The sequence below is a fragment of the Acanthochromis polyacanthus genome, chromosome 20 (genome assembly GCF_021347895.1).
Source record: "Acanthochromis polyacanthus isolate Apoly-LR-REF ecotype Palm Island chromosome 20, KAUST_Apoly_ChrSc, whole genome shotgun sequence".
Taxonomy (NCBI): Eukaryota; Metazoa; Chordata; class Actinopteri; family Pomacentridae; genus Acanthochromis; species Acanthochromis polyacanthus.
In genome coordinates this window covers 16,616,965-16,638,932 of record NC_067132.1, presented here as the reverse complement: position 1 = coordinate 16,638,932, position 21,968 = coordinate 16,616,965, and the positions used below count along the sequence as shown (strand labels likewise).

The 21,968-nt window shown below is 44.1% G+C and overlaps 2 protein-coding genes across 4 annotated transcripts in view; one reads left to right on the top strand and one right to left on the bottom strand.

Moving 5' to 3' along the window:
• pola1 (polymerase (DNA directed), alpha 1) overlaps positions 1 to 6,992 on the top strand; it is a 61,829-nt gene extending 54,837 nt beyond the window's left edge. For all 3 annotated transcript variants that reach the window (XM_022189978.2, XM_051940424.1, XM_022189977.2), the window contains exon 37: positions 6,007 to 6,992. In XM_022189978.2, the coding sequence (XP_022045670.2) occupies positions 6,007 to 6,143 (137 nt within the window). In that variant the 3' untranslated portion in view covers positions 6,144 to 6,992. The remainder of the gene's footprint in view (positions 1 to 6,006) is intronic.
• A 3,530-nt stretch (positions 6,993 to 10,522) lies between these two features.
• Positions 10,523 to 18,176, bottom strand: arxa (aristaless related homeobox a). Its single transcript, XM_022189979.2, has 5 exons — positions 17,630 to 18,176; positions 16,716 to 17,280; positions 15,209 to 15,254; positions 13,204 to 13,535; positions 10,523 to 12,612 (listed from the first exon to the last, which is right to left on the bottom strand). The coding sequence occupies exons 1-5, from the start codon at positions 17,817 to 17,819 to the stop codon at positions 12,339 to 12,341; spliced, it is 1,407 nt and encodes a 468-aa protein (XP_022045671.1). The 5' UTR covers positions 17,820 to 18,176; the 3' UTR covers positions 10,523 to 12,338.
• Positions 18,177 to 21,968: the final 3,792 nt, after the last annotated feature.

The following is a 21,968-nucleotide window of genomic DNA, read 5'->3' as shown; positions in this document are numbered from 1 at the left end:
TATTGGATCAGTACATTCCTCATACTGATATGTAATTTAAAAAGACAAAATTGTGTTATTGTCACACTTTGGAAACATTGAAGCTTAAGGTAAAAAAATCCCCGGAGCAGCTACAACACAGGATTGTATTTGTACAAGTATACTGATACTGACTGTGATTTTGCAATTTCTTACTCTGACAAGAAACCCAGCGGAGTTATGTGACGATCGGCGTACGTTTGTCTGCGTGCAACATTATTCATAAACGGAATAACGGATTTGGATGAAGTTTTCAGGGAAGGTCAGAAATGACACAAGGACCAACCGATTACACTACACGTGCAATATTTATTTCACACTGAATCTTCACTCACCTCCAAGAACAATATGTAAAGTCACTTTATCAGTATATGCAATTTAAAGCTCCTGTTTTTCTGTAATTGCCGTTCTTTCTCATTGTATTTTATTGTAATTTTTATTGTCATTCATCAGATATGTGCATCTGTATAAAGATGCCAAAGGATTGCGATAATTCTTCTTGCCGGTCGGGTGCAATTGCCAAAAACTGCATGTTTGTAAAGTGGCTGGCTGGCTGGACCAGGAGGAGGAGAAGTGGGAAATGGGGAAATGCAAATTCCAGCAAAAATGACTAGGAAACATGGATTTCAGAGAATGACTGCAGCCCACGGGTGGTCAGGGGTGGTCTCCGGATTCAGAAATAGTCAAATGTAGGGACAGTTTTCATATAAAAATCATCTTTTACAGTATAGCATTAAAAAAAAGTGTTAAAAAAACATTATATTTGACTGGCTGATTTCTGAAGAAACTCTGACAATGCCATATGAATGAACAGCCTTGACGAAGTACTGCACTCTCTTAGTGTTTTTCTTGTTTACTATGAGACATCAGAAATACCAGCTTGTGCTCTTACTATGTTTGTAAGACTAGGGTGATGGTATAGATGTTATATTTCATCTGTTAATCCTGGCAGGAGGTGACAAACATGGCAGATCTGTTGGGACTTGAACGCGGCATGTTTTAGTCAGCACCTATACATCACTGTGTTGTTGATAACGGCTTACATTGCGAGGCTGCATCAGTTAGTCATGTCTGACGACGCCAACAAGCCAGTGTCTAAACCAGATGATTAATATCCAACACACACCACTGTGTTCCTTGAAGTGAGGAAGTACACGCATACAAACACTCATGCTGATATAAAATATAGGTTTAAGGTGTTATCCCTCAGTCCTGGGGCAGTAATACCCCATATTACTGCATTACTCACCCGGGGGCCACACTGCTCAGATTACAGAGAGGAGACATACAATCCTATACACCCAACTCTATATTCTGTCTCTGTACATAGACCGGTGTCTCTGGGGGAGTGTATGCATATATACCTATAGTGATGAAGAGCAGTGTTTGTGCACCATTTCAGCTGAATATTTTGTCTTTTTGGTGGTGATTGTAGTGAATACAGACAACTTCAAATGCCGCTAGAAGAGCTGGTTTAACATTGTTGTGGCTGACTGAGGTTTTGAACTTTGATCTGGTTTTTAAAACAGTTAAAGCTCATAGACAGTTGTTCAATGTCAGGAATTTTTAAAAAGTCACGACCTAACTAAACTATTTCTTATTTTCTTTTTGTTTCTACTCTCCAGTGTTGTCGATATTTTTGTAGTATGATTAACCAAATATTAATCACAATCACAATTTTGACTTCCAACAAATAAACGATCATGATCAGAGGGATATTGACGTATAAAATGTGTGCTGTGCTAATAGATTTTTTTTTTGTGGTCACACTCCAGTCTAGGAGATGCACTGAGTTCAGGTGAAGAAGAACCTTAATCTAATTCTTATTTTGACTCCTGTGAATGTCAGCATGGATGTGAAAACTGGGCTGTGTTTTTTAAATCTGAAAGTTTTAGAGATGAAATGTTGCATTTCTAAAACCAATTAAGAATCAGGATCTCAATAGTGTTTATAATAATTGTGATAATCATTAATGTGTCATCTAGCACTATAATTGTATTTATAACTATTAATGCATCAGTGGAAAACGTGTTCCTTTGTTACAATGAACGGAAATACTTCTTCTTCACCCGGTTCAACACAGTTTTGCTGCCAAAAATATATACAAGCACACCAAAATGGCATTAATTTGTTCATGAATATACTCCCCACAAAGGCACTGGATTTACTCTGTTGGTAGAGCAGCTGTTTTGTTGTGCCCAGAATTCACGGAACTGTAACTGCATATGTAACTCTTTGTTTTTACATCTGTACTGGCCGGTACAGCTCACCTATCCATCCATTAGCTATAGCCACTGTAGAGGCTCGCAGTGGGCTGGTGCCTATCCAAGCTTACATTGGCCGAGGGGTGGAGTACGCCCTGGACAGGTGGGCAGTTCAGCACAGAAAGAGATTGACAACTGAACACACTCAAACTCACACCTACACCCAATTTAGAATCCAAAATTAACCCACTAGACACAAAAAGGCTTCAAACTCACCTCAGTCTCCACCTTCACCGACATCCAAGACAGATGCACAGTTACTTGAATTGCTAGCTTAGCATAAGCAGGGCTCTTACAGATGCTCCAGAGTGCCAGAACAAAGGACATACAGTACAGTATATCTGCCACAAACACTACAATGCTTATCGACACCACTTACCTGCAAGTAGTCTTTCTGTTTTTGCTTTCTCAGCAAGCTGCTCTCAATCTTTCATACTCCATGCTCTCCACAGACGCGTAACAAGTTGTTGGTTTTGGCCTTTTTCAGTCTCATCTTTGACATTTGCATGTGTTTTTGTTTACTATGAGTAAACGTGAGTCATGCCATACTGTAATTCTTGTTGTGTCACATAGTTTTGATAATATCTGAGTAGTTGTTTTGTGCAGCCATTGTAAAGTCTGAATGCACATGTTTTAGAGTGTAGCGAACATATATCATACAGCACATTAAAGGAAAATAGCTTTACATAAGTGCTCTGATTCGACGCAGAATGTAATTTGATCAGCTTCTGGATGCGTGTGTGTGTGCATGTACTCTGCAGTGCTCTTGTATATTTGTGTGTGCACATTTGCAAGCGTGCGCCCGTCTTATCTACATGTACATTGCATTTTTGTGCCTGATTGCTGCGACTGAGTAAAACATGGAGGTAATTTCATCCGCTGCAGGAGATCTCTAATAGATTACACACACACACACACACAGAGGCGCACACACCATGAAAAAAAACATGCTGTCCGTTCCTTAGCTGGGAACATCCCGTATCAATGACTTTTAAATCATTTGGTGTCACTTTTCTTCTCCCCGTTCTCTCTTTTCATGTCCCTCCTCCCTTGTTTCCTCTATCTGTTGCCTTTCTCTTCCCTCCACCACCCCCCCCCCCTTCCAGGTCTCAATCTTGAGTGTGGGCAGTATGATTGCGTGTGTGAGCAATAATGTAATTTTGCCGCATTGATAAAATATAAATTGTCCTTGAGCTGCGCTTTTCTAATGATCCATTTACCGACAGCTTCCCTATCACCTCTCTGTGCTCTGCATTTGGTCCTCTTCTACCCTCCCACTCCTCTTCCTCTCTCTCTCTCTTCTTTCTCCTCTCCTCCTTTCCCCTTCTCCATTTTCTTCCCTCTCTCTCTCTCCTCTCTCTTCATCTTCCACACCCCCCCTCCCTTTCACCGCCGATAGAAAGCGGGGTGGCAAAATCCGCGGGTGCGATTGTCAAATCAATTATTCATTCTGTGCAATTACACTCACACAAAGAAGTTTCCCTGTGCTCCGAGTGGTGATTAAATTAACTGCTATTCCAGCTGCCCGTCGCCACCAGCCTAATAGAATATTCATGGAGGCGGCCGACGGAATGGCCGATCTCCATTAACTTCATCATGCTCACTTAATTACAGGCTTGTTATTGTATTTACACCTAGTTAGAGCGTGCAGAGCCCCGATCTACTCGTGCCCAGCACCGCCAGCGTGTGCGCGAGTGTGTGACAACACCTAGTTAGAGCAAAGATAACCCCTGATACACTCACTGTGCATGTGTGAGTGTGTGTGTTGTAGTCCATGTGTGTGATTGAAAGAAAGATGGCGTCCAGGCTGACAAATTCCTGCCCAGTGTGTTCAATTAGACAAACTTTTCAAGATCTAAAGAGACATTGTGCTCTCTATCCACATGCCATTTTCCATCTTCCATTCCAGTCAGCATCTCTTTCTTTCTTGTTATTTTCACTCCTTTCTTTTTTCCTCCACGTCTCGGCCTTCCCCAATAACGCCGTCCCCCCTCTCTCCTCTCCTTCCGCCTCACACTCCCTCTTTAGGGGAGGCTATTTATTTGAACTACACTCCCCACTGTGCAGCGCGGTCTCCCCCTCTTTCTTTTCCTCTCTGTGACTCTTAAATCATTCTTTTATCTGTTCACCACACAGTGATTGAGGTGGAAAAGAGAAAGGAGTGAGGAAGGGGAAGAGGAGAGGAGGGGGAGAATTATTTTCTCCTACCTTTCAGAAATGATGACATGATTGCTTTCGCTTGATCATGCATCATCACCCCCTTCTATTCCCCAGATAAATAGACTAGTCTGCCTCTCTTCTCCCCTTTTTCTCCCTCCATCCCTGTCCTTGCTAGCATGAGGATTATCTGGTAATAGTTGCCGCTGGCGTTTAAGTCAACCACACCATCTTCTATGTGTGTGTGTGCACATGCATGTGTGATTGCCGTTTGTCACATGCATGTTTTTTTTTGTGACTGCCAGTTATTGTGCTTTTTAAGTGTTTAACTACCTTCGTCGTTGGGTATATTCTTTTAGTGTGTGTGGCTGCCTCACTGTTGATCACTGTGTATCTAACCTTTGTTCCCTTGGGCAGTCAGTGGGCTGGTATTTATCCAGCAGCCACTAATGTAGCAGGCAGGAAGGACGAGGCAGGAGATGGCGAGGACATGACAAACGGCCATATGGACGACTTTGCGTGTCTGTGTATACACAATGTCGCGTAGACACAAAACAAGCACTCTGAAGACATCCCCTTTGGGCATCAAAAAGCAGGGATGTAGTCTGAGTTACAGCTACCATTTTCATTATCAGCTAATCTGAATTATTTCCTCCGTTTATCGTTCGTTTTTTTTGCTGTCAGGAAATGATGAAAATGCCCCTCGCTATTTTCCTCCGCTCCACTGCTCATTGACTTTATTTGCTGCTGACACCCTGTCATCATATATGCGATACTGTTTACCTAAATTATGTTTGTTTGACAACCAGACGTTGCAAATAAAGCGAATACACTAATAGATGTTGCATTTTTATGTTCGTTTTGGACTTTTCCCTTTAAAATTCAACAGTTCATTCTCCGTATAAAAGAATGGATTAATGCAGTCAAATCTGTACAGACGAAACAAAACTGCGTAAGTCCATTTTCCTGTTTCTCCACCAGCGTCTGCTCCTGTCTACTCACTGTTATACCCGATGTAGCTTGCTGCACTCCGGCGTGATGGCGTGTTATTACTTGGTTTCATGATACTTCATCTACACTTGACGCTCGGTATAATGTTGTAAAGAATTGCTTGTGGTGGCCACCCTGCTCAAGATGGTTGTCTCGAAGTCTTCTCCCTAGCCTTATTATGGCCCACCTGAAGAGATAACAGGGACAAGATATTGACTTCATGCTCTCATTGGGCTTTTCTATCGATCTCATGAATCCTGTGTGTGTGCATGTGCCATCGACCCATCAGTCCAATTCTGTGCGATCGCCCTCCCAGCCCTCGAACTGATAGCATTACTTGCAGATGGCATGAGATCTCCTAGCTCTCCAGTTAAGAGTGAGACACTGTTAAGTGTTTATTAGTAACGAGACATGGATGACGTGCCTTCTGTTACAGTGGGACTCTGATATTACAGACGGACAGCATCTGGAATCACCCATAAGTGAAGGATTACATTGAAATGCATGCATTGTAGTGTTGCTTTTGATGTTCCGTTGAGCTCCGTCAATGATAACTCTTCTGTCCTTCCTTCTTCAGCTCAAGTTAAAGGGATGGCCAGAGCAAAGGATGTGTATCGGAGGCTAAAGGAAGTGCCAGAGAAAGCCTTGGCAACCAGTGGCTACTCGGAGATTAACCTGGCCAAACTTTTCCAGGCTTTCTCTTCCCTCAAGTAAAACAACACACGCACATCTGCAGAGGCAACACCGCCAAGAGGCTGCGACATCAAAGCTGGACATTTGCACATTCACCTACAGTTTCCTTTGGTTTCCAAATATAGCAGGATTGGTTTTTACCCTCATATTGTCTTCGTTAAACCTACCAGGCTTGTTATATAGCAGCTTTAAACCCAATCACACTTTCACAGTTTTCTTCACACACATTCTCATGACTTGACCTCATCACCCTGACTCTGTATGGTAAAGGGAGGGGGGCAGCAATCATACCTAAATGACGGTCTATTGTGCGTGCGGAGGCTAGCTGAGCCCAGATGTGTGTCTAAGTGTACGCATGACTTATCCTCGGAGCAGCCAGTATACTCCAAAAGCCACTAATTAGCCAATGACAGCGACCCGGGCCACTAAGACCACTGGATGCCTGCAGCGATCGGACACTTGTTCTGATTACCACCATTCATCCTGTGTGTGTGTCTGTGTGTGTGAGATCAGTGGATGAAAGAAAGGTGTAAGGAGGATGCAGGCAGTGACGGGGTGAGGGAGGCCACACGTGCTGCTCCCTCGTTCTTTTGTCCCAGTATCGAACAGCTGATCTCCTTCTCCTCCACTGCCTCTGTTTAACTGATGTCATTTCACCCCTTTCACTTCTTTTTTTTTTTATCTTCTCCCACCCCACTTTACCCTCCCTCCTCTTTGGAAATTGTATTTTAAAGCATGCAATTTTCTATGTATATGAGTAGTATTTCTCAGAGGGGACTGTCAGTTTTTTTCTTGTAATGACCAGAATTTGATTTGAATTGATGATTTTTCGTACTGAAACCTCAATAAATAAAGTTAAACAGATAAGAAGTTAATCTTGTGTTATTTGCAGAAAGTAGGAGGGAGTAGTTTACAGAAATGGGTGGATGGATATCCTGTAGTGTGTCCTGTAACTCAACAAACATGCAATTAAAGCTGATTATTAAAAAAACGAAATGGGGAATCTAAAAATTGGCAATCTCTCTGTTTTTAATTTTGGGGAGTTAAATTGAGCTTTCTTCAGCTCCAACTGAAACCATATTTAAGGGATTTAATCTCATGATATTCATTTCTTACTAACAAAACACCACAAAATGACCAAAAGACTGAATGACAATCTGTGTGTCCAAACTCAGACGCTCGCTCTTCTCTCTTATGTCTCCATTTTTTTCGAGATCGAATAAAAATGTCTCAGTGAGGCTGTGTTGTAAAAAGTATTTAATGTGCCATAATGTACTTTTGAGTGGATCCACATGCTCTTTCCTGCTTTTGAATATACTCACAGTACACATAATGTGCATTAATCTGCCGCTGAAAAACATCCCTAAACAAATGCACTACTTTTCTTGAAAGATGGTTTGCTAAAATCAATGTCTACCCATTTTTTTTAAAGAAATTATGAAGTCTTTTTTAAGTATATATCTTTGTTTTTTGGAAAAGGAATGAATTTGCGGCTGAGGATTGCCATCAGGGTGAGAGATGGTGCATTTGATGTGTTTTTATGACAAAAATACATATATGGAGGAATTTTATCAGCCTCACACTCTATATTTTTTAAAATCTCCAAACAGGCGTCCTCTCTGAGCTGATGAATGCCTGCTTCAGGGTTATAATCTTCAAAACGAACCTATAAAATCACCATTTCTTTGCACTCATGCCTAATTATGTAACAATCCGGCACCAAAAGCACCCCTCCTCTCTGATTCGACATCACACCAACATATTAATGAATAAACCACAATCCAGGTGTGTATTTTTTCCCCTCATACCTCCCCTCGTACTGCCTGTATTTACTCCGCTGTGGTTAAAGTTCAGCATGCAACTCGCTGCATGAAGTGTTCCGCCATTTTTCCAAGGAAAAAAAAAACGTTCCTTTGTGTTAATACAGTCGAGGGATTTTTTACTCCATCCTGCCGTGTGCATTTCCATAAACACTGCACGCCTCACAAATCACTTCAAACCACTGTGACTTGTGAAGGCAACCTTAAGTGGGCTGAACACTTAAACCATGATTCACTATGCAATGGATAGAACATGCTGTGTGTGTGTGTGTGAGAGAGAAAGCGTCTCCATGCATTTACAGCCTATTGCTCATAACTTTACATATTTATTAAATCATATCGGCACTTCTCCCACTAGTTCCTTAGCTCCTTGTTTTTTCCCTCAATTTAATCAGTAGATGTGCGCCAGGGCCTGCTATTCCCACTGAGAGCCCTGTGTTTTTTGTCCTCCCCAGTTTGGAGTAAACCCAGTCAAATTAAGTCCCTGCATTAATTCGACCCTGCTAAAGCTAATAAGGTCGAACAAGTCTCTTTGTATTGTCGTGTTAAGCTTTATTGCTTGTCGTTTTGACCAGCGATGGACAAGGTAGGCTTTGATGAGGGAATTAGTCGCCTATTCTGTCCCTGTTATTCATAGCGCGGTGGAACATACAAGCGCCGGAGAGGGTGTCAAAAGGAGAGCCGGTCCTATTGCAAAGTGTCTCCCTTGTTGGAGCTGAAAGGGCGGTTATGAGACGATAAACCGCTTAATACACTGAGCTAATTGGATGAGAGCAAGAGAGACGGGGAATTAAGGGGCGATCCGAGAAGGGGGAGCGCGGAGCCGTGGCCCCTGCTATTCAGGGGCTTTTCATGGGGAAGGAGGGGGGACCTGAGTCTCCGCCTGGGGTGAGGAGAAGGGAGGGAGGTAGAAGGGGGTGTTCATCAAAGCGCCTTTTAGAGCTACCTCTCCCGGGGACTGAGTTGAGGACTGATCCAGCCCAGGCTGTGGAGTGATTGGGCCTATTCTCCCAGGCAAGGGACGTGGTGGGAGAAACGAGGCCCGGGAGAATCCAAATCACGGGCCAAATCAAGTCCAAGGGAAGGAGGAAGAGGGGGGCAGAGGCGGTGATGAAAATGGGCAGTCAGTGGGAGTGACATTTTCCCGGATACCTGGATTTACCTGAGCAGCATTAGAGCCAGCACACTGACTACATAGCGCTTTCTCCACCCCCGTTTTTTTGCGGCCAGATTGCAAGAAACCAGCTCCTGATTGGACACAATATTCATTATCATTCACACAACAAGGAGCCTCCCTGCTCTAATCCCAACTTGCACTGCCCCGTCCTGAATGAACACATCCAACAAGTGTGACTTTATAAATCCAGAGCCGCTGCATGCCCCCCCTCCTTCCTTCCCAACAACATTTCAATTTTCTCGCCTTTTTGCGCCGCAAAAGAAAGTTTAAGCCGCGCTCCCAGCGGGTCATCCGCCTCCTGGCATTCCCCAGATATTAGGGACAAATTGGTTTGCCATTCATTAGTTATATTCACAATAAGATTAAAAACTCCCCGGACAATCTCATCAAAACCCTATAGGGCCATACACGGAGGAGAGACGAGGAAAAAAAACACGCTCCAGTGAGCTTGAGCAAAAGAATTTTAAAAAACATGGAGCTCTCACACATCGTGCGCACAGGAGAAAATTGCTTTTTATATTTTTTTGTGTGTGTTGTTGCGTTATGCTTCAAGGAGCAACTAGTGTGGGAGAAATGCATGCACGGGAATATATATATTTGCATCTTGTTTGGGGTAAATTGAGTGATTAACAGGTAGAGGACCTGCAGACTTCTTAAAAGAAGATGAAGAAGAAGAAGATTTTTCGCAGATGCAGACAATACCAAAAAAGGAAGGGACTACATTAATCCGCAGGGGTAATTTCACGCGATTTGCTCGGGCACCATGGATGGGTCAAACGGAGGAGAATAACCATTGATTGCTGTAATAGTCCTGCATCAGTGGTGAGATCCAATGGAGAGAGGGATGGAGGAGGAGGAGGAGGAGGAGGAGGGGATGGATGGAGGGGGGAGAATTAACTCTAGGAGGTTGTGTGTGAAAGCCCGTTTGATGAAGTGGTTTGTTACTTCATTAATGACAAAGCGGACTCGCTTCCATCGACACGGCATTACAGATGTTAAGACCAATTTAGCGCCTTTAAAGGGTCTTAAAGGAAGTTTTGTGACGGGGCCCCCCGAGATAAAGTGGGCGATCTAATTGAAAACCCCTCGCCTTTGTCGCGCGTTTCACATGTTGGGGATTAAGCTCATGAATATATGGTCAGTATTTTGTCAACTCCGCTGAGGAGCAGAGACGCACGCAGCGCATTGGGTTTAATACATTTTGCAGGTGGAGCCATAAATTCCTTCTTTCTTTGTCTCCTTCAGGCATTTTGCACATCAGGCAACCTGTTACTGAACTTGAATGGCTTTCATTGCACATTTCAAGAGACTATCCTGCTAAAATCATCCTCGTAATAATATAAAAAGCAGCATAAATTGAATTCTCCTGCAAAATTCATCTTTAATGTAAGACAGAAAGCACATTTGTTTTTTCCATAACACCTTTTATTAATAGTTCTATAATATTCTATTTCGCATTGTTTATTTTTCCTGGTTTTAGGCCTATGTCAGTCCTAAAGGAATTTGAAATAATAAAAGATAACTCATTTTACCAATGTAATTTATTCAAATTAGCATTATTAAACCAGGAAACTTACAATCACTTAATAAGAAAAAAAGAGAACTGTCCTTCACTCATTTCTTCTGGGGAAAAAAAGTTTTTTGTTGACATAAATAATTATCTAAAAACCTAATAATTCATAAACACAGGTGAAATTCTACACATTCATTAAACACTACACCGAGTGCAAATTATCAAAACACGGCCTCTTGAAATATACACGACCTTGTTTTGAAAATCATCCTTTTTTTTGTTGTCGTCGTCGTACTTTTTTCCTCCTCCTTTTTTACACAATATGTACAGTTTTTTTTTTCCTTTCACACAGTCAGACATGTCTCAGATCTCAGCGTTGCTCGCGTGTCCAGGAGTCAGATTCAGCTGAAGGGCCACTGCTGTGATAATAATCAAAGAGGAAAAAAGAGGAGGGAGGGGAAAGAAAATGGCAGATTGTAGGAAATGTACAGAAATCTGATGCGGATTCAAACAATCTCGAATAACTCTGCTCTGATCTGGACATTTTTAAATATATATATATTTGTGCAGTGGTGCAGCTGAGGGTGACTGCTGGACAGGAAGCAGTGGAGATGAGACAGGCTTGCAGAGAAGGCTATGGAAGGTCTATGGACAGTTTTCCTTTGGTTCAGGGGGGGGGACCTCCTCCAACTCGCCTTTGTTATAGACGCAGACCGGCTCAGCCCACATCAATGCATACAGATTAAGCAGTGTTAATGTCGAGCACTCGTGTTGTCCACATTTTAAGTAGCACAAGAATCCTTTCTAAAAGTTCCCCTGCGGTTCTCCAGCTTTCACTGCATGAGTGTTTGTGTGTGTGAGAGATTCAAATCACTGTTTCAGACAAAGCTCAGCTCTTAAATATGACTTGAGAAGCGTTAAGAGCAAAATATACTGAAATTGTGAATGCAGTCAGCGCAGAAAAGAAGCCTCGAAATTAATTATGATGGAAAGCAGTTGTCATAATTGGATTTTTAACTGTTGGAAATGCTGTTGATTAGTTTCCTCCATACGAACTTTTTTTCTGAGCTCCTTGAGGTGTTCTGTATTTAAAATCTTCATTTTTAAAAATTGGTGATAGATAATGTAGTCAAATAAAAGGTAAAATAATTGCCTCGGAAATGTAGTAAAGTGGAAATTTAAGTAATCGTCTTTAGCAAAAGTTAGAGTATTTTCTACTCGAGGAGGTGTACGGTGATGTGTGGAATGTGCTTTTTGCAACACATCAACACTTTTCTGTAGATTTACATTTATAAATCCTTTACAGAAAAGCCACATAAATCTTTCAGCCTCCATCTTATAGTATTTCAGTTGTTCCTAAGTGGGAAAACCTGTAAATTATTAAATTTAATGGACTGCAATTGATGAAAATGTGTGTATTTAGTCTAAAACGATCTGCACACACACACACACACACACACACAAACACTTTTTTTATATAACCAGTGCTCCTCTGAATTTGGTCGTGCTATTTTGTTGGGGAAATGTGAGGTAACAGGGATGGTTGAACAGGGGTACATCAGGACATCGGCCTCCAGAGGTATGAGTGGGGGGTTTTTTTGGGGGGGAGAGAGAGAGAGAGGGATGTATTGGAATGGGATGTGAGCCCTGGGGTGAGGTGCAGAGGGGTGGGGGTAGGAGAACAGGGGAGGCCTGGTGTTGAGTGTTCAGCACACCTCCTTCCCTGCGGCTCCGGTGGGCAGGATGTTAAGCTGAGTGAGCTGAGCAGAGTGTTCCTTGGCCTTGAGGCGCAGCGCGGCGATGCTGGAGGCCCTGCGGTCTGCCGCGGCTGAAGAGGAGGAAGAGGAGGAGGAGGAAGAGGAGGAAGGGTCGGGGAGGACGGGGCCCGCATGGGAGGGGTTCTCTACCGGAGGTGCGGGCTGACGGAGGAGGGCTGCAGCCGTGGAAGCACTGGTCAGAGGACCCATACTGGAGAAGAGCCTGGAGGAAGAGCAAAAAGGCATGAAAAGTACATTAGTGTCTCAGAGTGATAGCAGCAGAAAATGAGCCCTCACGTGGCTTTTTTCCTCCTCTTACTTTACTCCATTTGCTCTAAACCTCCTCCTATACAGGTCTTCTACTGCATGCTGACTTCCTTCTCATACAGAACATGTAGGGAGCTGGCTTATTAATGCTGTATAATATAGAAGCTAATTATGGCATACGGAGTGTGCGGTGTCACTCCTCCTCACAGCTTGTCTCGCAGGATCACACTTTTGGTTAATTTATTAAGGCGTTTCACAAAGTGATTGCGCGCCACTGTGAATGGTTAACGGTATAACATATTTATAATCAGACACTGAGATAAACATGAGGGGAGTGTGACTGAGGATTACTGTAAATATCAGACATTAGAGTCTCATGATGTCTTGGGGGTTTATCTTAAGCTCTGTTGCTGCTGCTATGCATTATTCTACGTGAGCAAAATTGCTGTAATTTTCTGTAAGGGATGCGTGTGAAGGTTATTTTTTCAAAAGCTTGGTGGGATGTGGTGTGAATGGACCAGGTATGAGGCCCACCGCTGCAGCTCACCTGCCAAAAGTGGGTCCGATAAAGGCAGGGTGGCGAAACATGGCGGCCGTGCCCAGGAAGGTGCCCAGGCCGAGCGGGGTGGCCAGCGGTGGAGCCGAGCCGTTGTGAGGCGGTGGGGCCAGGCCCGGGAAGGCAGCGGCCGCGGCTGCAGCAGCCGTCCAGGCAGACTCCAGGGCGGGATGGGGGTGAGGAGGGAAGGGGCCTCCCTCCAGGTAGTGGCTGAGAGGATGGCCCGCCGCAAGCGGGCCTGGGAATGGCAGGCCGGACGGGTGGGCCTGCACCCCGGCCTTCTCACGCTTCCTCCACTTGGCTCTGCGGTTCTGGAACCAAACCTGAAGGGAAGAAAAAAGATGCACATTTAGATCAGAGGGACTAGGAAGTAGATGACAGAAGCAGGAGAACTTACATGTTAAGATGCAGATTCAAGTAATCAAAGAGGCACAGAAATCCACATGGATCATGAAACAAAGCTGCTCCCAGGTTTTTCTAGGTAGAAAAACTCCAAACTCTGAGCCCATTCCTCCCTGTCCAGCTTACTCCACAGCCTTGCTTATTCTCATTAACATCCTGAATGCTGTGTCAGTGTGGGTCTAATAGTTGTGTAGTTCAGGTGGTGACCAACAGGCGGAAAGTCAACGGTAATTACATGCAAGGTAAACTCTGCCGCTCACGGTCCTTTAAATCTACTTTCTGTCTAATTAAACCCCCCCACCCCACCCCCCAGACGGGCTTCGGGTGGGGAGAAGATAATTAAGAGCGGAGTTAACAAAAGATCCGGAAAATTACCGCTGAACTGGCTCCAATCACAATTAATGCGCTTTAAATTAAATTCTTAAGAGGCGCAGGACGAGTGACTTCCATCCGAGAGAGTATTTAACTTTCCCACGCATCCACTGTTGGCCAGTTTGCTCTGCGGACGCACAATGAGCAAAATGTCAACATGTGGGAAAAAAAAAGTGATTGAACGAATGAGGGGCGCGCGCTTGAGCGACACGGGATTGCGCGCGCGCGCGCGCGCACACACACACACACACACACACACGCTCACGCTCCTCGCGCATTATTCCCAGAGGGCTGTTTAGCATTACACAGCCCCTCGGGAATTTATGAGTTTTTATCACCTCCTGATGGCGCCCGTTAAGTGATTTGTTCACCTACGGCCCCCCCACCACCACCACCACTCCTCCTCCTCCTCTCCTTCCTCCCCCTTCTCCTCCTCCCCCTCCCCCTAAAGAGACATCTGTTGTTTTACCGTCGGCCATAACCTCTCGGAGCTTCCACCGTGTTTGAACTGTCTCTCTGGTTATGAGGCCGCGCTTTCGACATGCAAGCCACGCTTTCAGTCCAAAAGCGGAGAGAATGGAGGGAGGGAGGTGAGAGAGAGAGAGAGAGAGAGTGAGGGATGAGGGGGGCAAACACCTTTAATGGTCTCTCATTCGCTCCCAAGTGCAAAGCATCGGATCAATGCAGGTCTATTGCAATCACATAATGGGAAATCAAATAGCATTATCCCCCCCCCCCCTCTCCCCCCCCCCCTCTCTCCCCCCTCCCCCTCCCTGTCCTCACTCTCGGCCTCGCCCCCTATCCGTCCCCACTGATGGGAATTCAAACACCATCTCATCCCAGGAATACAGACAGTGTTTGCTCCGTGCGCCTAAGTGCGCTTTTTATGAATCGCCAGCGTCGCCTTAATTGCCACTAAAACGCGTGTAATAACATTCAATAACAGGAAAGACCTTCCCCGCGCAGCGACTGGGGCCATTTAACACATTTTACGGTAATAAATTATTGCCTCAAATTGGCCCCCGTAATCGTTGATCCTCAATCAGTGACGCATATCACCGGTTATTATCCAGCGCTGGACATTTTATGGAGGATGGATGCTTTTTTCTTTCTCTTTTTCTTTTTTTTTACCTTTTTCCCCCCAACCCTCCTCCTTCTCTTCCTCCAATCCCTATTTGATTTACGCGTCTTCTCTTTTCAAGATAAAGATGGAGCCACTTACTTGAACGCGGGCCTCGGTTAGATCCAGGCGCATTGCGAGCTCCTCTCTGAAAAGAATAAGAAAGGAAGAAAGAGGAAGAGAGAAAAGGCAGAGAGACAGTCAGAAAAGATTCAAGGTTACAGGCCACCATTTGGAAAGCAACGCAGAATTGCTGTTTTGTCCTCTCCTGTTGTTCACTGTCAACAATAGACGACCAAAATAGGCTTGATTTTTTTTTCTCTTTCTCCCTTCTCTCCTCCCCGGCATGAACTGCAGAAAGACGTCATAAGCCATATTCTATTTTCCCTGTCACGGATGGAAAGAAATAGGCCTAGTGATTGTTAGATTTTCCTTAGCCAAAGGCCTGTCACTGTAACAACATAATGGCTGAAATAATGACATCTAAAGTAGCCTGCCACAAAGCAATTGACGCTCCCTTCAGCGTCCAAGATGGGCTTGTAGTCCAAATTAGACCTACAAGTCGCCTTAAAGTAAATCGATTGGAAAATATGAATAATCCCAGTGGTAACAGAAATGTGGAAATGTATGTTCTTGTGTCTTGTAGTGAGAGAAAATCCTTTATTTTAAAGCAAAAAGGGGAGATGTGGTAACTATCCGAATATTAATTTAGGAGAAAATGCGTCTTATTTACAGTATGAATCCAAATAATGTTATTTTCTAAAGCAGATTTCTGTCATTAAAAAGCTTTAAATTCAATCATATAAAGCTCTGCATTTCACTCAAGATGTGTGTGCGCGCGTGTGTGTGTGTGCGCGCGCGTGTGCACCTGCCCCTGGGCTTGAGGTTAGGCCCTCAATGTATATCTGTTTCTTTGCACGCAGTATCATGTCCAGCAGGTAACTTGAGCTGCTCCACTTAATTATTCTCCCCCTGAAGGCAACACCCGTTTTTTTTTATCACCAACAGCAGATACAGGTTACAAGAACAACAAAAAAAGAAAACAATAATAATAAAAACGCCCCAGTATTAGCACTTGCAGGCCTATTGTGTTCACTTATCCAAGGCACGGGTTTAGTGTTGGGGCATTTTATGAGCTGTGATCTGCTCAGTGTCCTGTTACACACGAGGGGGGATTACTGGGGCTGTTTGTGTAATTTTTTATTGGAGAGGGAAGTGTTTATTTCAAAATAAATGTAATTAATTATCACCTTAAGGGCACGGGATTATTTTGTGTTTTATATCTTTGTGCGTATTTTGAAATTAATTTAAATCCTTTCCATCGGAAAGAATATTTTATTATAAGAATATAAACACTAAAACTAATATTAGAAACATTGTTATAGAATAATATAATTACTGATGATTCAAATGCACATTTAAATTCCAATTTATAGGCCTAAATTTACGCAATTTTGAATTTATACATGTGCAGGGTAGTGCAGCTTTGTTTAAAAATGTAATAATAATAATATAATAATAATATTTTGAGTAGAGGTAAAAAGTTTTGAATTTATATATTCTCCTGTGCGTAAAATCTATGTATTTCTTTCTGTCATTTTTTTCTGACCTGGTGAAGACGTCGGGGTAGTGTGTCTTCTGGAAAGCCCTCTCCAGCTCCTCCAGCTGATAACTGGTGAACGTAGTCCTGTATCTTCTCTGCTTGCGTTTCAGCATCCCTTCCTCCGAGTCACTGCCCGCCGACAGACACACGCTGTCCTCCCCGTCCCTCACGTCCCCATCCCCGGCGTTCAAGCTCTCCCTCTCCTCGTCCTTCGGGGACAGCGTCGCCGTGTCCCCGCAGCTCTCCTCCTCCTTCCCCGCGTCCTCCTCGAACTTCAGCGGGCCGAGCTCCACCAGTCCCAGGCTGCCGTCCTCCGAGGCCTCCCCGGGGCTCTGGTCGTCCTCTCCCCGGCTCAGCGACGCGTTCTCCCGGTAGGACTTGCTGCGGCTGATGCTCACCTGCGGCGCTTGGCTGATTTTGAGGCAGTCGCTGGCTTGTTCCAGGAGGAGCCTCTCTCTGTCCAGCTTATCTGCGTGGTCGTGGAGGTACTTTCCTCCGGGTCCGTACAGCCGGCGGAGCTTGGGAGGCAGGTGCATGTCAGCGCTGAGAGAAAGGGGCTCCTTCGTTGGCCCTGGAAAAGAAGCGCACGAAAGGTGTTAAAATAATGAATAAGAAAAGGGTGCTAAATAAGCAGTCCAAATTTCTCCTATGGGATAAACACATTTTATACATTTAATATGGCTGTAAACAATTAATTCAAACTTTTTAGTCTAGTAAACACATTCACTAGCCCACTGTTCCATCAAATTAACGGGATTATTGTGCGTAAAACGTGCGCACTTACCGGTTACATGAAAGCAACTCATGCGCACGACTGTCTACACACTGAGTCTAAATGAGCTAACTTGTTACATTCCTGTCCCCCTACAACATCCTCATATAACCAACATGCTTTTCATTTCAGCTCAGAGCAAACTCACCGTCCGCCGCCTTGTCGAGCTCCCCTCTGCCGGGCAGACCCGTCAAACTTTGCGCCCCGATCAGTCTGACCTTACAGGGACTCCGGCGGCCCAGAATGCTGTCTATGCAGTAAGAGGAGAGCAGCGTTGGGGATTTACTGCTCTTCCTCTCGGCCCGGTCGTGGATATCTTCCTCAAACTGACCGCTCATGTCGACGCCTCGGTTCGGTAACGCCTGTCAGTCTCCCACTCTCTTCCTCTCTCACACACGCTCTCTCTCTCTCTCTCACGGGGTCCGGTGCTCTCCTTCTTGTCTTTCTGTCCTCTCAGGCCGGTGTGTCTGTGTACCGGGACCGCTCACTCCTCCCTCCTGCTCCTCTCTCCCCTCTGTCTGTCCTCTGTCACACTCTCAGCTAATGACAGACAGCGGTTTGGCTGCGTCGCGCTGCGGTCCGGTGTGCCAGGCGCTTCTCCGCTGTGCGCGCTCGCTCAGCATACGTGTCGGCTGTTATTGCGCGCCTGATTGGCTCGTATGTGTGTATGTGGGGAGAGAGACGGCGCGGAGCTGCTTTATATATTTTACGATTAAAGTTAATTTGAGGGAAAGGCAACAAAACCTGGCATGGAATGATTTTTTTTCCACCTCAGTGGAACGAACTCAGAGAATAAAGTTAAACCAAAGCACCTTACACAGTTTTTCCTGCCTGCCGTTGTGATTTAATTTTATTTAATAACATTAAAATTTGTTATGCAATTCTGAACAAATGCGTATTTATTAACAGTGATCAAAAGAAGCATTATTGTTGCCAAAAATTAAAATCTCAGCACAAGGACTGCTGGTCAAAGAGGATAGGCTCTTTTATGACATGTCAGACTAAAGGCACAGGTGTACAGCATAAAATTAAACATAGCTGAATTCCATTTAGCTGCTTTACTTTACGCTGTTGGCTCACTGACACACTGTCAGGGCTTTACTGGACACTTGAGTAGAACAGAGCCATCGCTAATGTTATTGGTAACACCTAAAGTTTTCCTTTTGTGACAGGCTGTAAAAGGCCTTTACTGTAGGCTACAAGCTGTTTGTTTGAATACTGCACTCTCACGAGAGATTTACATGATTATTACTTTAAAATACTGCACATTTTAAAGCATAGATTTTAGTATTGCTCATGAACAACCAGTTAATTGTTAAATTTAGTAGATTTTTACATTTCTCTCCCTTGTATGGCCCATTGTCTTATTTGTATATGTAGCTGAGATTTATTACAATTGCAATAAAAATAATAGTAATAATAATTATAGCATGGGGAATTGGGACTGGGTATTCCTGAAATTGCTTTTGACTTGATTTTTGGCAGTGAACAGATAGACTGGTGGGTTCTTTTATTTCTTTCTTAATTCTAATGTTAGAATAAATCTATTAAACATAACTTGCCATTCTGCACTGACAAGATCGTACTCACTGAAACTTTATACAAGCTAAAAATGCTCATTGCTTGATTTTATTTTATGATCTTTTTTTCTTTCTTTCTTTCTTTCTATTTTCAGTCTAACACATACATACAGGGCATTGAATCCTTCTTCCAACGTGAAAAAAAATCTGGCACGGGGTTTGTGTTCAACCACAGACAGCACCTGCGAAAGCCATGTCAGAAACTCGAGTCACATAGAGAATAGAAATATCAAAAGGGGGGAACAGAATTTGGCCCAATTTCGCAACCTCATGAAAAATCTATCTATCTATCTATCTATCTATCTATCTGTCTATCTGTCTATCTGTCTGTCTGTCTGTCTGTCTGTCTGTCTGTCTGTCTGTCTGTCTGCAATTGGCTGCTCTCTGCTGGAGTTGTGGATTGACTTAAAAAGTGAGGGTGGCGCGGCGGTGATGAGACGCCACACGGGGAGCCGGGGCAGCACGCAGGGACTCCGCCGTGGAGAGGGGGAGAGAGGGAGAGATGGATCGAGAATGTAATTTTAAATGAAAGTCTATTTAACCCGCTGTGAATGGCATGACCCCTATCCTCGTCTCAGAGCCCATCACTGTTAAAGGATCATTTTCAGAATTCAATCCAAAAACTTCAGCAAGCTGCAATTTACTCTCTCTCCCCTCTCTCTCCCCCTTCTCTCTTCCCCCTCTCTCTTCCCCTCCGTTATGTATCTGCTCAGCCAGAGCCTCGCAGCAAACGAAAAATAAACAATAAAATATATGTCCAGAAAATTGCACGAGCTTTTTTTTTCTTAAACCTTCTTCATCTATTTTTAAGCTTAGCTTTATGACCCTTTTGTGATTGGAACTGGAATAGAGCGCAATTCATCTCTGCAAAGTTTAGTTAAGGTCGCTTAGTATTAGTGGAGCTAACTTGGTTTTCAGCATTTTTTTTTTTTCATTTAAGACCCTCGTAAAAAAGTTAACAACACAGGCTCTTTCTGCAGGAGTGAAAAAATAATGCCTTTGTTGCACATTTCCTCTATTAAGTCTCTGATACCAGGCAGTGCAGAGTCAATATCATTTATTAAGCATGCGTCCTCGTCGTATTATAAGCAGCTGTCACTTCACGGATGGTGTCAGATTTAATCTATCCGCAACTTTTTTGTGGTGTCGCAAACTTCCGAGCTTGTTTATTTGCACGCAAATCAATGTAATGAGTGTGTATAACAATATAAAATGTTATGCCTTTTCCTTCGCGGTCACAACAGACGTGCGTAATACAGACGGGTATTTAGAGTCCGCTCTGTAATTTGGGGGCCACAATTTGATTCATTTATCGCACACTGTTATTAACCCTGTGGAAAAAGAGATGTCAGCCGCCATTTCAGCCAGCAGGACATCCGCGCTTTGTTTTAAAATGCACTAATTACGCGCATACATTAGAGGGGGACGGAATAGCCTGAGCGCATTTTCACATTTTCAAATTTTCCGTCTATTTGACGTGCAGGTGAGAGATGGCGGAAGAGGCCGCCTTCCGTTTCAGCACCACCTCACCACCGCCTCCCCGGTATTTTCATAACATCCTAACTTGATAATATCCAGGGGAAGCACCGGGTTGGTGTGTCTTTCTGTTCCTTTTACGCGGCGATAGTGCTGCCGTTGCAACTGTGTATTAAGCCGTAAATCCGGAGGCCCCTTTGGCTTTTTGTGGTGTTTATTTTACCCATTTATTTGAAACACATTCAGGTCAGTATGACGCCTTGTGTAAAGAAAAAAACACGTATGAGTGCATACAGTTTACCGGCTTGATGCAGGGATGTCCTTTGATCTATTTCAGCGCCTGTCTCGTCCTCTCCAGTGGAAGGCCATGCAAGTGATACTATGAAGTCCATCATTTAGGACCAGCAGGCTGCGCTTTGCCATGCAGGTCATTCAACTGGCGCCATCTCCTGGGCGGAATAGGAAACTGCTCAAACAGGTAAGAGCCAGTCCTAATGTAAAGAGAGCGAGATGCCCCTACATTAGTATATTTATTTGTTCTACACCCATTTTCCACTCTCCCAATATATAATATCCAGTGCGTAATTGCGCATTTCTCCAAATCTTTAGCACTGACTGCGTATTTGGCTATCTTCAATGTTGACCCTCTATACATATTCCCTGCAGAAGTAAAGTGATTTAATGAATGCTTAAACCCTACATGCACCCCTAGGAGACATCTATCCTACATCTGCTTGCAAGTAAGCCAGTGGCAATTTGCAGTCGTCGTCTGTTACCCCACAAGTTTGCCCCGTGCGCAACACGTGTAATACCAGCCTCTGACATGCACCAACTGGCCTCGGTGGTGACGAGGACTCATCCTCCATCCATCCTTGCGCTCTGACATAATTGGACCTTGCTCTGCTTGAGAGGCCAAGCAGGAAAAGAAGGAAAGGGGGGAGGAGAGGGTGAGAGAGAGAGAGAGAGTTTGGGAGGGGAGGGAGGCTTTTAAGGCGCGCGTAAGCAAAGTTTAATTAGCGGTTATTAACAGCCCGCATAATGGAGAGCGAGAGGGAGGTCAATTTAATGACTTTGTTAGCGCGAGTTCAGAGCGACAGGCGATGATCGAAACAACAAAGGCGAGCGGCGCACGCAGCCATCATCCGATTTCCAGCGGTAAGCGGTCTGATCAGAAACAAAGGGTTCTATTTCGTTCAACTGACTCGATAATTTGTCCTTATGTAAGGAAAATAATTAATGACTTAATGCTTCAACAGAAAGTAACGGCTTTTTTGGGGTGATTTCGGAGGCCTCGTTTGCTGGAGAAGGTGGTAAGGAAATCAATTTCCAGGCCTATAATTATTTACATCACGAATTTAAAAACGTGGACGTGTGCCTTTGCTCCAGTTAGTGTGCAGACGAGTGCGAGTCTATTAAGAGAGGAGGGAAGGA